Source organism: Musca domestica, unplaced genomic scaffold, assembly GCF_030504385.1.
Source record: "Musca domestica strain aabys unplaced genomic scaffold, Musca_domestica.polishedcontigs.V.1.1 58, whole genome shotgun sequence".
Taxonomy (NCBI): domain Eukaryota; kingdom Metazoa; phylum Arthropoda; class Insecta; order Diptera; family Muscidae; genus Musca; species Musca domestica.
Window position 1 is genome coordinate 3,109,097 of NW_026712360.1, and position 12,137 is coordinate 3,121,233.

General features: G+C 33.4%; 2 protein-coding genes and 1 non-coding gene across 7 annotated transcripts; 1 reads left to right on the top strand and 2 right to left on the bottom strand.

Annotated features, from left to right (window-relative positions):
* Positions 1 to 1,861: 1,861 nt before the first annotated feature.
* On the bottom strand, positions 1,862 to 3,421 carry LOC101898386 (guanine nucleotide-binding protein subunit beta-like protein 1). Its single transcript, XM_005188581.4, has 2 exons — positions 2,686 to 3,421; positions 1,862 to 2,620 (listed from the first exon to the last, which is right to left on the bottom strand). Exons 1-2 carry the CDS (start codon positions 3,347 to 3,349, stop codon positions 2,301 to 2,303), a joined length of 984 nt encoding a protein of 327 aa, XP_005188638.1. The 5' UTR covers positions 3,350 to 3,421; the 3' UTR covers positions 1,862 to 2,300.
* A 1,002-nt stretch (positions 3,422 to 4,423) lies between these two features.
* Positions 4,424 to 4,505, top strand: TRNAS-UGA (transfer RNA serine (anticodon UGA)). The gene has a single exon. It is a non-coding gene; the product is annotated as a tRNA-Ser (tRNA).
* Positions 4,506 to 5,191: 686 nt separating this feature from the next.
* On the bottom strand, positions 5,192 to 11,782 carry LOC101898099 (uncharacterized). Of its 5 annotated transcripts, XM_005188580.4 has the most exons (6): positions 11,579 to 11,782; positions 10,645 to 10,847; positions 10,073 to 10,188; positions 6,444 to 6,559; positions 5,944 to 6,378; positions 5,192 to 5,877 (listed from the first exon to the last, which is right to left on the bottom strand). In XM_005188580.4, exons 2-6 carry the CDS (start codon positions 10,838 to 10,840, stop codon positions 5,556 to 5,558), a joined length of 1,185 nt encoding a protein of 394 aa, XP_005188637.2. In that variant the 5' UTR covers positions 10,841 to 10,847; positions 11,579 to 11,782; the 3' UTR covers positions 5,192 to 5,555. The 5 variants fall into 5 exon arrangements, with proteins under 5 accessions (XP_005188637.2, XP_019894140.1, XP_019894138.1 ...); XM_020038581.2 differs by lacking the exons at positions 10,073 to 10,188; positions 10,645 to 10,847; XM_020038579.2 differs by lacking the exons at positions 10,073 to 10,188; positions 10,645 to 10,847; positions 11,579 to 11,782 and adding an exon at positions 7,134 to 7,274.
* Positions 11,783 to 12,137: the final 355 nt, after the last annotated feature.

A 12,137-nucleotide genomic window follows, 5' to 3' on the forward strand; every position in this document is an offset into this window, starting at 1 on the left:
TAAACATACCTATCTTAATTATGGGTTATTTCGTTATCTGAAATCTTTCACAACATTTTATTTTATTGTCCAAAGAAAAGAATTTTTTAAAAAAGTCACCCTGAGTCTGCAAAAAAAAGGAAATATATTTTTGGTAAGCTTTCCAATTTAAACCAAAATCGATAAAATATTGAATTTTTAAGGTAGATGTCAAAGTAAAAATTATTCTTCACAAAATTTCAATACCAATTGCTTTGAAATAGAAGGCTGTATATCTAAAATGTACAACCTTAAAATATTAATTTGAAATTGAATGTGGATTTTTGTAGGTTAGTTTTCTGTTTCCATGTTTTTTCCATTTCTGGCAAAATATGCTACAAAACCTCATTTTTGGAGTTCGGTGTCAAAGAGACTTATGTTCCCAATCAAATTCCACTATGAGTCGACGAACAAAAGAAATCTGTATGTGTGATATATACACTAATAAAAAATCAATTTGAATTTGTAAATGAATTTTTGTAGGTTAACTTTAGGTATTTTTCAGTTTGCAGCAAAATATCCTACAAAACTTCATTGTTGGAGTTTGGTATTAAAGAGAAATATGTTCCCAAGCAAATTCCACTATGAGTCGACGAACAAAATAAATTCGTATATGTAAAATTTACACTAACAAAAAATCAATTTGAATTTCTAAAGGCATTTTTGTAAGTTAACTTTATGTATTTTTACAGTTTGCAGCAAAATATCCTACAAAACTTCATGGTTGGAGTTTGGTATTAAAGAGAAATATGTTCCCAATCAAATTCCACTATGAGTTGACGAACAAAAGAAATTCGTATATGTGATATATACACTAACAAAAATCAATTTAAATTTGTAAAGGAATTTTTGTAGGTTAACTTTATGTATTTTTCAGTTTGCAACAAAATAGCCTTCAAAACTTCATTTTTGGAGTTTGGTCTTAAAGAGAAATATGTTCCCAAGCAAATTCCACTATGAGTCGTCGATTAAAAGAAATTTGTATATGTGATATATACGCTAACAAAAACCCCATTTGAATTTCTAAAGGAATTTTTGTAGGTTAACTTTAGGTATTTTTCAGTTTGCAGCAAAATAGCCAACAAATCTTCATTTTTGGAGTTTGGTATCAAAGAGATTTCTGTTCCTAAGCAAATTCCACCACAAGTCGCAGAACAACAAAAGTCTTTATATATTTTTTATACAACCTTAAAATATCAATTCAAATTTGTTAACGAATTTTTGTAGGTTAGATTTACAATTTTCACCAAAAATTTCCCACAACACTTCATTTCAGGAGGTTGATTGTGAAGAAAAATATGTTCCCAATAAAATTTCATTATGGGTCGCAGGGTAGTGGAAACCTGTATGTGTAATACATACCCTATTAAAATATATAATCAAAAAATTTAAACATTTTCTGAAGGTTAAAATGGCACCAAAATTTTCCTAGTTATCCGAAACACGGAAGATTTACGAAATGACCCATATGCATAGTTTTGTATGTTTGCAAGTCCCTGTTGTACTTATTTTCTGTTGAATAATTAAAAAATATATATAAATATCTATAAAAGTGTGCAATTTTCAAATATCTATGTAGTTGTTTGTAATCTAGTTATTTAAGCTCAAGAATATTACTTTTAATATAGTATTATATATGATAGTTTGTTTTTGATAATTATTTTCTATTTATTTTATTTTTATTAAATTTTTTTGATACTAACTCCTTAAAATAATGGAAGAATTAAGAAAATAATATAAAATATTTCATTGGATTTGTTATTGGTTTCATTGTGTAAACATTTAAAAATAGTGTAAAACATATAAACAAAAAATAAACAAAAAAATAAAATCTCTTTCAAAATCAGGAAAAAATATTTAATGTTTTTATTACGGGTAAAATGGAATTTAGGACCTAGACCTATATTTACAAACCATGGTACGCCAAACTCCCCGTTTCAATACAAATTTGGCTCTGGCTGACTCTATTAATAACATAAGCCATACATCGAAATTACTTCGCCAAAGGAAAAAAACATGCAGTTTTATTCTGTTTTTTTAATAAAAAATACAATTATTTGCATTCGACTTATAAATATACAAATCCTTAGGATATAAATTACAAACATAGAGTATAGTTTTTTTTTCTCAATTATTTGTGCAACATAAAAAGCTAGGTTACAAACCAGAAAAAACTACATATATTCTATATTTATGTATTGTAAAAATTAATTAAAAATGAGGTAAAATATTATCGATTAGATGTCTACGATTTTTTAGTGACACTATAAGGTCAAAATAATTCAATTGTATATATTCCATAAAGAAATCTGACTATCCATGCCGGCAACGGCCATAATGGGAGCCCTCCACATGGCCACTGGACCCGTCGAATAGGCTATGTCCATTATGGCCCCTGATTTGTGTTCGGTCAACACGGCCAGAGGTCTTAGACTCTTCCAGGAGAATATTCTGACACGACCATCCCAACCACCGGCAGAGAATACTTTTTGATCATTGCGTATTTTCAAACAATTTAGCCCGGGATTTTTGAGGGCAATATCTGAGGAACGTTGAAATCTCATTGATTGTCTTTGATATGAAAACGTGGTCACTTTGTCACCTTAAACCAAAAAAAAAGATAGGTCACTTAAAGGCAAAACAAACAAATCGAATATTCAAACCCACCAGGTCCTCCCACAACCCCCCTATTTGTAGGAGGATCATAATCCACTGCCATTGGATCCGCATCAATTTGGGCAACATCCACAACAACACCCGAACTCAGGTCCCACGTTAAGAAATGCCCACTTTCATAGCCGGCCAGACAAAATATCTGCGAGGCATGTTCGAAGGGCTTCAAACAATTCAAGGTACCCAATTTATGCGCCAGCAATTGAGCATCATCAGGTACTAACATTTGCACTGAATTCTCTGGGTCACTTGTGTGCAATACCCCAATTGTGTTTTCATCACATGGATAGAATAGCAAGGGATCATCCTGATTATTGGCATTGTTGAATAAAACCGAACGACAATAGCCGGTGTAGTTTGCAGGTATAACTATGTGACGTTTATAACCGGTATTGGTCATTTGCCATAGGGTGATGGTGCCACCCTTCTCCTGCGATATCAACAGTTCATCGTCGGTATGGTGTAGGGCAGTGATCGGTTCCTGATGACCCAGCTCGAAATGTAAACTGGAACGGTTTGTCGAGAGGTCCCATAGAAAGATTTTGCCTTTCGTGGTGCCAGCCAGCAGACGTTCGTTTCGATGGAAGCACAGCGAATTGACGGGTCCCATTTCGGCACATCTTAGGGTAAAAACGGGATCTGGAGGTAGTACAGCCATGTTTTTCTTTTTAATTTATTCTCTCCTTGTACTAGGGATGGGTAAGTCGATTTGCGATTAATCGAATAATCGACTTTTAGTACTCGAAGTACGGAAACTTGAACTCGACTATGGACTTGGGTGAAAACCGAGTACTCGACTAATCTTAGTCGATTGCATGGTAGAAGAATACAAGTAGTCGCATCGACACAGCTGCTGGGACAATGAACTCTCAGACAGATTTTGGAATCGAAAATGTTAAATGAACAATTATTGAAATTTGTAAAAATTCTTGAAAAAAGAATATTATAACAACCTCCGATTTGCGTCGTATAAGAAAACATATAAAAATCTACTTATTTTCGACAAAATTTTTTAAAAATGTTGACATATCAATGTTCCTAAAATGTTGACATGTTAAATATGTTATATGAAAATGTTGAAATGTAAAATATGGTTTTGCACGTTTTCTATTTTTTACTACCGCCGATAAACAATTTTTAAAATTTGTGTTGTTTTGTTCCAAGCTTTCCGTGAAAATTCCATCTCGTGGACAAAATGCATAGCTCGGTTCGGATAGAAAACAACATTTACTTTCATTTAAATGTACAAACGCCACTCAGAATTACAATTTTCATTCATGATTTTTATTTTTACTGGAAACTTAAAATGTTATTAAATTTTCTTGGGTTTTAAGCAGTTAACGATGCCACATGATTTTATCGACGGCGGTATATCGCCTGCAATCACTGAAAAATGCCAACTCGGGTGTTAGCAATTCACTGACAAATGGTGACACAGTATAACGTTTTTTGGCGGTTTAATCGCATAGAGTAAAAAGACCAGCAATTTTAAACAGTTTTTTTATTACAAAAAAAGTAACAAATCTTGATTTTAATTCTTTTTTTTTTAAACAGCTGTTACTTTTTACCCCGTTTTTATGAAGTTTTGTATGTTATTTGCTACCTTCAAATCAATCAGGTGTTGGTAATCATGTTTGCATTAGCACAGAGAGTAACCATGAATTGCGGTTGTGTTCAAAGTGAAACCAATACCCAGGTTATATATTTAGACAAAGACGCCGGTAGTCATACAGCTGCGGTGTCCGAGTGGTTAAGGAGATGGACTTGAAATCCATTGGGTTCTACCCGCACAGGTTCGAATCCTGTCCGCAGCGAATTGTTTTTTTTTAATATTTTTTTTCTGAATTTTTGCAAATAACTGGCATTCATGCCTGAAGGTGAAATATCGCCTAATATTTTTGGGCCAAAAGACCTTCACCCATGTTAGAATAAATTATGACTTTACTGATTATGCTAATCTATTTATTTCAGAGAAGCCGTCTTGAGGCGGAACAAGAAATTTAATTTTATGTGGGGGGTAAGGATTACCGCGGCGCCCGCATTCATCGATAGCAATTAAGTTCAGCTGTACGAATACAATCAAACAAGAAAATATATGTAGAAAAATCAGCAGACGAATATGTTCTATGCAATGTTGTTTTTGAATATCGCGTGACGCACACTGCCATCGCCAGTCGAAAAAAAATTTGCAAAACAAAATTAGGAAAATATTTTGTAAAATTGCCAAATTGGTCATTATTATTGTTGTTAGGTGTACCTGCCCTAATACAGCTGTGAATAAGAAACGACATGTACCACTGAATATATAGACAATAAAATGTCCAAAGATTTAATAATTCAGACATTGCAGAAAATTAATTTTTTTATTTTATTCATTTTCAATTTGTACCACGGTTCCAAAAAACTTCTTTGAAATACTTTGAGTTTACTCTTGTTGACTCCAGAAAAAGTATTCCATGGCCCATAAACTCCATTTTTTGTTCAATTAAAAAATGATCTGTTTTAAACTTTTTTTTAATAAGGGTTATATTCTTTTATATTTCTCTTCAAAAGAAGTGCATAAAATCATCATTCAACACAAATGATGATACTTAATAATACAATATCATTTCAAACACTTTCCTCTTAGAACAAAAGGCAGGCTATCAAAAGAAAAAAAAACATTCAATTGGTAAACAAAACTAACAATCAGGTGAAATACTTTAAATTTCCACTAGAATTTTAAAGAAGAAATATCTAACAATTATTAATAAAATAAAATAAAAAAAATTCGCTCGTTTCAAACATGACGACAAGAAGAAGAAAAATGTAAACACGACACATACAACATGCCCATTGGAAAAAAAACCGGAACAGTTTTCAATTTACAACTTAGCTCTGGTCTTGACACCAATAGCCTCTAAGACACCACACTCTTCCAAGTGTTTGTATAGTATGTCCAAATACTCATCGCGATGCTTGATCATGTGGGCAGCATGTTGTGATTTCTTCCAACATTTGAAGGTTACCTTAATGTTGGCCCGTTCCCAGTTTTCACGTACCGCATGATTGGAGGATGGCGGGCCAATGGGATCATTGTCCGAGACAAAGAACAGGGCAGGTTGTTTCAAGATGGTTGAGTGGAACATTTGGCTGGAACGCATGTAATGTATGGTTGCTTGATTGTGGAATGTTTTCAAGTGGTAACTGCAAGGAATTAGGGAGAGTTTAAAAAACAAATTCTTTGCAATTATAAAATTATTGTGGACTTACAGGGTATAATTTCTCAAAGCAGTTTGCATGCTTAGATTTTTGGGAAATATGGATTTGGGTAGTCCAACGGGAATTTCCGTAATATCGGCAGCACTATCCCATATTTGACAGGCAAAGCGATCCAGAATTTGCTTATAGCGTTCCATGTCCCGTGACATTTGCAGCATTATTTCGCCCATTTGATAGGCTCCCACCGAGAAGCCATGTACCACAATGGGGGCATAGGATTTGTTGTTCTCCAGAAACTTAATTGTTTCCGAGGCCACCACTTGGGTACCCTTGACGGGCCACAACAATTGCCAGGGGGTTATATGGACCACCATAACATCAAATCCCAGTTCAGTATAGATTTCGGCATATTTTTTCAAATGCTTTTGTTTGGCCAGGAGCCAGGCCATCATTAAAACCAAGGGATTGCCGGTGGGTTTTTTGAATCTGAAAAAGCCAAGGATTGGGTATTAAAATTATTTGTTAATTTGTTGTTGTTGTTGTTTACTCACTCCAGTGAATTGTTGTCCACCTCACTTTTGAATGGCTCATTTGTATAGAGGGTCATATTCTTGGTTATTTCTTTTGAAGAAATAAAACGCCGATTTTTCAAAGGCGCCATGGCGTTCTAAAAATTAAAAATAAAAACAAAACATTAGAGAAAAAATCCACAATATTTCAAGGAAATTCTGAACTTTTTTACGTGCATCTACAAATCTTTATGGCTGGTGGTCTACAACAAAACGAAAAAAAGAACACACAGACAAAAAGATAAAGAGAGAAAGGTCGGCCGGACTCTTCAAGCAGCCGAAAGCGCGTTGGCTTTTGTTGTTCAATTGTTACTAATTTCAATAAATTGCCTGCACTCAGGCCACAGGTGCTAAGGTTTTGAAAAACTGCAGATATTCAAACAACCGACCGACAGACCAAATGGTTGCCAGTATAATTTTGAACTGATAACGGGGCTATCGATTATAAAAAAAAAAAAATACAAATGACTACCAAAAAAAAAAAAAAGATTATGGGAAAAAACATTAATATTTGTTGTTTTTGTTTTGCGATAAAGATAAGACTATCTTTTTGCGATTATCCAATTGAATTGATTGCCGTTGTTAATGGTGGCCAATAATTGTCATTGATGGGTGCACGATGGCAAAGTTCACAATTAACCACCCACGAAACGAACGAAAAGTAGCACTTACACAATAATATGTTTTAATCAATTGATATAATTTATAAACAATTACAAGACCAATGCAAATATAAATATATTCTTTCATTTTCTTTCTTTTTTTTTGCCGTCCGCTAAAAATTTCGATTCAAAAAAAATTAAAAAAAAAAAATAATTTAAGTCCACTTAAATTCTAAATCACAACTATTCTTGGAGAAAACTAGAGAAATAATGGAAACGGCAAATGTGAGCAGCACATCAAATTGACTGACTGACTGTGGGGCTATTATTTACATCATCATGATGATCATGGCTTGGCGAAACACACAAAAAAAGTTCTCCACAAAAAATGTCAAACTCAGAGCTAAGCTAGACGACATGGGCCCCGCCAAAGGGGAGGTGCACAATATGAAATGGGGGAAAGGGAATATGGCCCCACGATTGCCTCAATTAAATAGTTTATTTTAGTTTGGCAAAAAAAAAAAAAAAATTATCATGACAATTGTATGATGGAGCCAGCAACAATGGGGGGTGACAAAACCGCGATCACATCAAAATCATACAGGGAGTGGACAAAACCTGCCATGCCAAATAGGGCCATTGATTTTTCTATGCCAACACCTGCTTTAAACATTTTTAGAATATTAATTAAGAAAATGTTCTACTATATTGGCCAGGACAAGCTTACCTTTGCATAGAAGTATGTTCACAAAACTAAAATTCTGTTCATTTTGCCTCACCCTGTGTTTCGATCGAAAAAAAAAAATGAAAAAACCTAACCGAGACATATGGGCAAAAGGTAAATTGATATTTTTTTAAACCGCACAAAGAGCTTGGGCGGAGTCCAACCCCTTACTTACGCCAAACACCGGACAGTCATTTTTTCTTTATTAACACGGCACTTTTCTTGCATTAAAATTATGCTCCTGAACAAAATGTCACAAAATGGTTTCTCTTTGCAATCATGGGAAAAGAGAAAATACGATTTGAGTAAAGAAATAAAATGAAAGAGAACTAAACAAACTGCATGGTTTTGGACACCAAGATAATTTATAAATAAATTTATGAAGAATCAGAAAAATTAAATGGAAATCCGAAATAAAAAATTTTTTCTAATTTCATTTTCGAAAAAAAATGGGTTGTTGCAGAGGCCAACCCCTTACTTACGCCAGGCACCGGGCAGTCATTTTTTTTCTTTATTAACACGGCCCTTTTCTGGCATGAAAATTATGCTCTTGAACAAAATGTCAAATTGTTTCTCTTTGCAATCATGAGAAAAGAGAAAATAAGATTTGAGCAAAAAAACAAAACGAAAGAGAACTAAGCAAAGCTCTGTGATTTCTTGGAAAAACAGCATGGATTTGGGCATACAGATAAGTTCTAAATTTAAAATGAAAAATCAGAAAAAAAATCTGAAATAGAAAAATTAGCTAATTTTATTTTCGAAAATTTCTTAAAAATTCGTTCGTTTCGTTAAAAATTCTATAGGACGACGTGGGGCTGCATAGGCAACTTTTGTCATAAACCATATTCAAATGCGAAACTTGAATAAAAGAATTCGGTGAATAATGTAGCTAAAATCATCAAAATACCGAATATCGGGGGGTACCGTTATATGGGGGCTATACGAAGACGTGGACCTGCACAGACAATTTTCTGTCATAGGCTGTAGTAGCCATTGCGATCTTCAAATACCAAATTTGAAACAATTCCCGTGAATAAGGTAGCTTAAATCACCAAAATACCTAAAAAAGGGAGGTACCATTATACGGGGGCTATATGAAGACGTGGACTTGTAGAGACAATTTTCTGTCATAGGCTGTAGTATCCATTACGAATTTCAAACACCAAATTTGAAAAAAATCCGGTGAATAATGTCGCTTAAAACACCAAAATACCGAAAATGGGAGGTACCATTATATGGGGGCTATACCAAAACGTGGACCCACATCACCCATTTTCAATACCAAAAGTCCTGCAGACATAATACACATTTGAGTAAAATTTTATCAAACTACTTCATTTTGTTTGAAAGCTAGAGTGATTTCCACAGACGGATAGACGGACGGACATCGCTAAATCGACATAGAATTTTTCGCTTATCAAAAATATATATATTTATACTTTGTGGGGTCTAAAATGTATATTTCGAGGTGTTACAAACGGAATGACAAACTTAATATGCTCTCGATACTATGGTGAAGGGTGTAAAAACAAGCACCAATTCAAACGTGAGAAAATGCTTGCCAAGAATGCAAATATAAACGTGAAGAATGCTTTGTTTTAATTGTTTCTTCTTTCTTTTTTTACGAAAAATTTAAATAAATTGAAAGTACTTATTGCACGTTTTGCCTATATTAAGCGAGGAGGCGTTGACATCACACAACTTTAAATAACGAAATATTGTTTGTACAATGAGTTCCAAAGTCCAATCACATTAATTTTGACTCAATACTTTGCCGGGTATCAGATAATTATAGGACGGACAATAATATATTAAAAAAAAACAACAAAGCATGATAGATTCACAAGAAATTGTGTTAAATCAAAACAAAAAAAAAAAACGCTTAGTACACAGAAAAAGGGACTACTATACACAACGGACAAATTTACAAACAAATTAATAACAACAAATAATTTGTATACTACAAAATGAACTAAAAAATGTCAAATACATATTATAAAATTTTGAATTTTGTCACGAGTTGGGAGTCAGATGCAGAGCAATTTTTGTTAAAGAAAAAAACTGGGTATTAGGGCAAGGAAAGCAAAAAGTGGCCTTTCTTTTGTTTTTTCCCCTCAAAAATTGAGTTTTCCTTTAAATAAACCGTCTCTGGGGGAATATAGGATTTTACATTTGTTTCACAAAAATTCATAGACAAATATCCAAACACGATTCTAAGAAAGTAGCACCAGGCACAATGATTAATTTACAATAATTTTAAAAGTAATTATGTTTTTTTTGCTTACATGGTGTACAAGTCTAGATATTTGGGGCTGCAATGGCATATTTAGGCTTGAAAAATTACGACTGGTTTGTTTCGAGTGGTTAGATGCTGGCAGCAGCAACCTTGATGACATCGGACCTTGTGTATATAATAGAAATTATTTATATATATTAATAAAGCATAGCAATATTGATAGCATATTGGACGGTGCAGCATGTTTAGAACAAAAATTGTAATTTGATAAGAACAAAATGAGGCCCAGATTATTTTCAAATAGCTTGAAACTTTCAGTCTTTTAAATGTTTTACCAAAGAATGATCGTTTCCGCAAAATTCAAATATTCTTTTAGCCTTATTTGCTATTATAAAATCAACATTTTGTTTAACAAGACTTCTTGCTGATATGGGTAGAGTGTGTTTTTTTTTTTTTTTTTTTTGAACGGAAAATGGCATGGGTTATTTTGAAATCAAACAGTCTACACATATCATTTACAAACTAAACATGGATTTCAACAGCGAAAATTGGAATTCTCAAAGGAAGGGAAATGTTGCAGGACCAATCATCTCGCAAATTGGTGGCATGATTTCTGTTTACCTATAGCGGCATTCGTGGCAAAACCTTGTGTCTTAATTGTTGTCATAGAATTATGCATTCTAGTGTTGTTGGCCGTAGCAGTATTGTTGTTGCTGCTGCTGTTGTTGTTGTTGGAATATGCACCTGAAGTGGTTGTCCTAACAAAACACAAACGAGCTGGTGCCGAATTAATGGCAAAACGGGATAACGAAGCCATCGTTCAACTGAAAACGTAAAAAATTAAATAGGTATTTTAATCTAACCGGTAATTTAGTTTAAAAAAATAGATATTAACAAAAAAAAAGTGAAACAAATTAGTACAGCATTGGGTTTTTAGTAGAAAAATATGGGATAGGGATCATCGAAACTTCAGCGGAGGACCTTTTCAATTAAAACTAACCACATAGCCATAACAATTAAAAACCTTACTTCGTAATTGGAAATAAATTGGTTTCGTGTCGCTTGACAACATTTACCCACCCCGGCCGGTACTCCTCACTCACGCATAAAGATATCATTCAACTGTGTCGGCAGCCATACATACCAATTACATAGCGACCAACGACATGCATAGATTTAAATATATACATACAAATTTTATATGAAAAAAAAAAATACAATATCAACAAAATAAAGACTTTTGTGCATAACGAGACTTTGGACCCTGTGTGTATGTAATTGGAGGTATATAGAGTGCCCCCTGCAGAAGACACAAGTGCAGAGGAACGAGGACAAAGATACATTGTGGATGCATACATGGATGCACAAGACAAGAAAAAAAAAAGACAATGAACTTTGGACAGGAAAAAGTGTATGGCATTCATAATTTTATAGATAATACTTTGATATTTGTTCTTAAATATACTATGGCATTTAATAAATTTAAGCAACAACGAATCAAGATAGAACCAGTAAAAAATCAATACCAACTAAAATACACATAAACCGGACTTACGTGTACGTCTTCTTGTCTCTTTTTGCTCTGGTAGTTGTATCCAACGATCGTATGATTTGCGTTATTATTGATTTTTATCGTAACCTCTTTAATTGGATTTATTTTTAATATTTTTTCGTTGTCTGGTTACTTCCTTTCTCACGGCCCCAAGTGAAAGAGTAGATTCCTTCCTCCAAACACCAAACCAAAACTTGCAATAAAAAATTGCAGTTAGAATTGACAAACAATCAATGGTGCAATCGATAGTTGCTGTAACATCGATAAACTTTGTCACTACTTAAGGGTCAATCAGACGAAATGTTTTTTATAACTGGTTCTTATTGGAATTTAAACTACGTCGTTCGCTCTCAGAATCACATATAGGAAATAACCCCTTGATAGGGCAGAATTGGTAATTTGAATAAGATAATTGGAATTTTTATATTTTTTAGAATTTGATATGAGCAAAAGAATTAATTGTCTTTTTTTAAAAAAAGGTAATTGCACTCCACTTTCTTCTTCCATATTTTATTGGTAATGTTGAAATTGTTGATAAAAAAGTGTATCTCAGATGAGATGG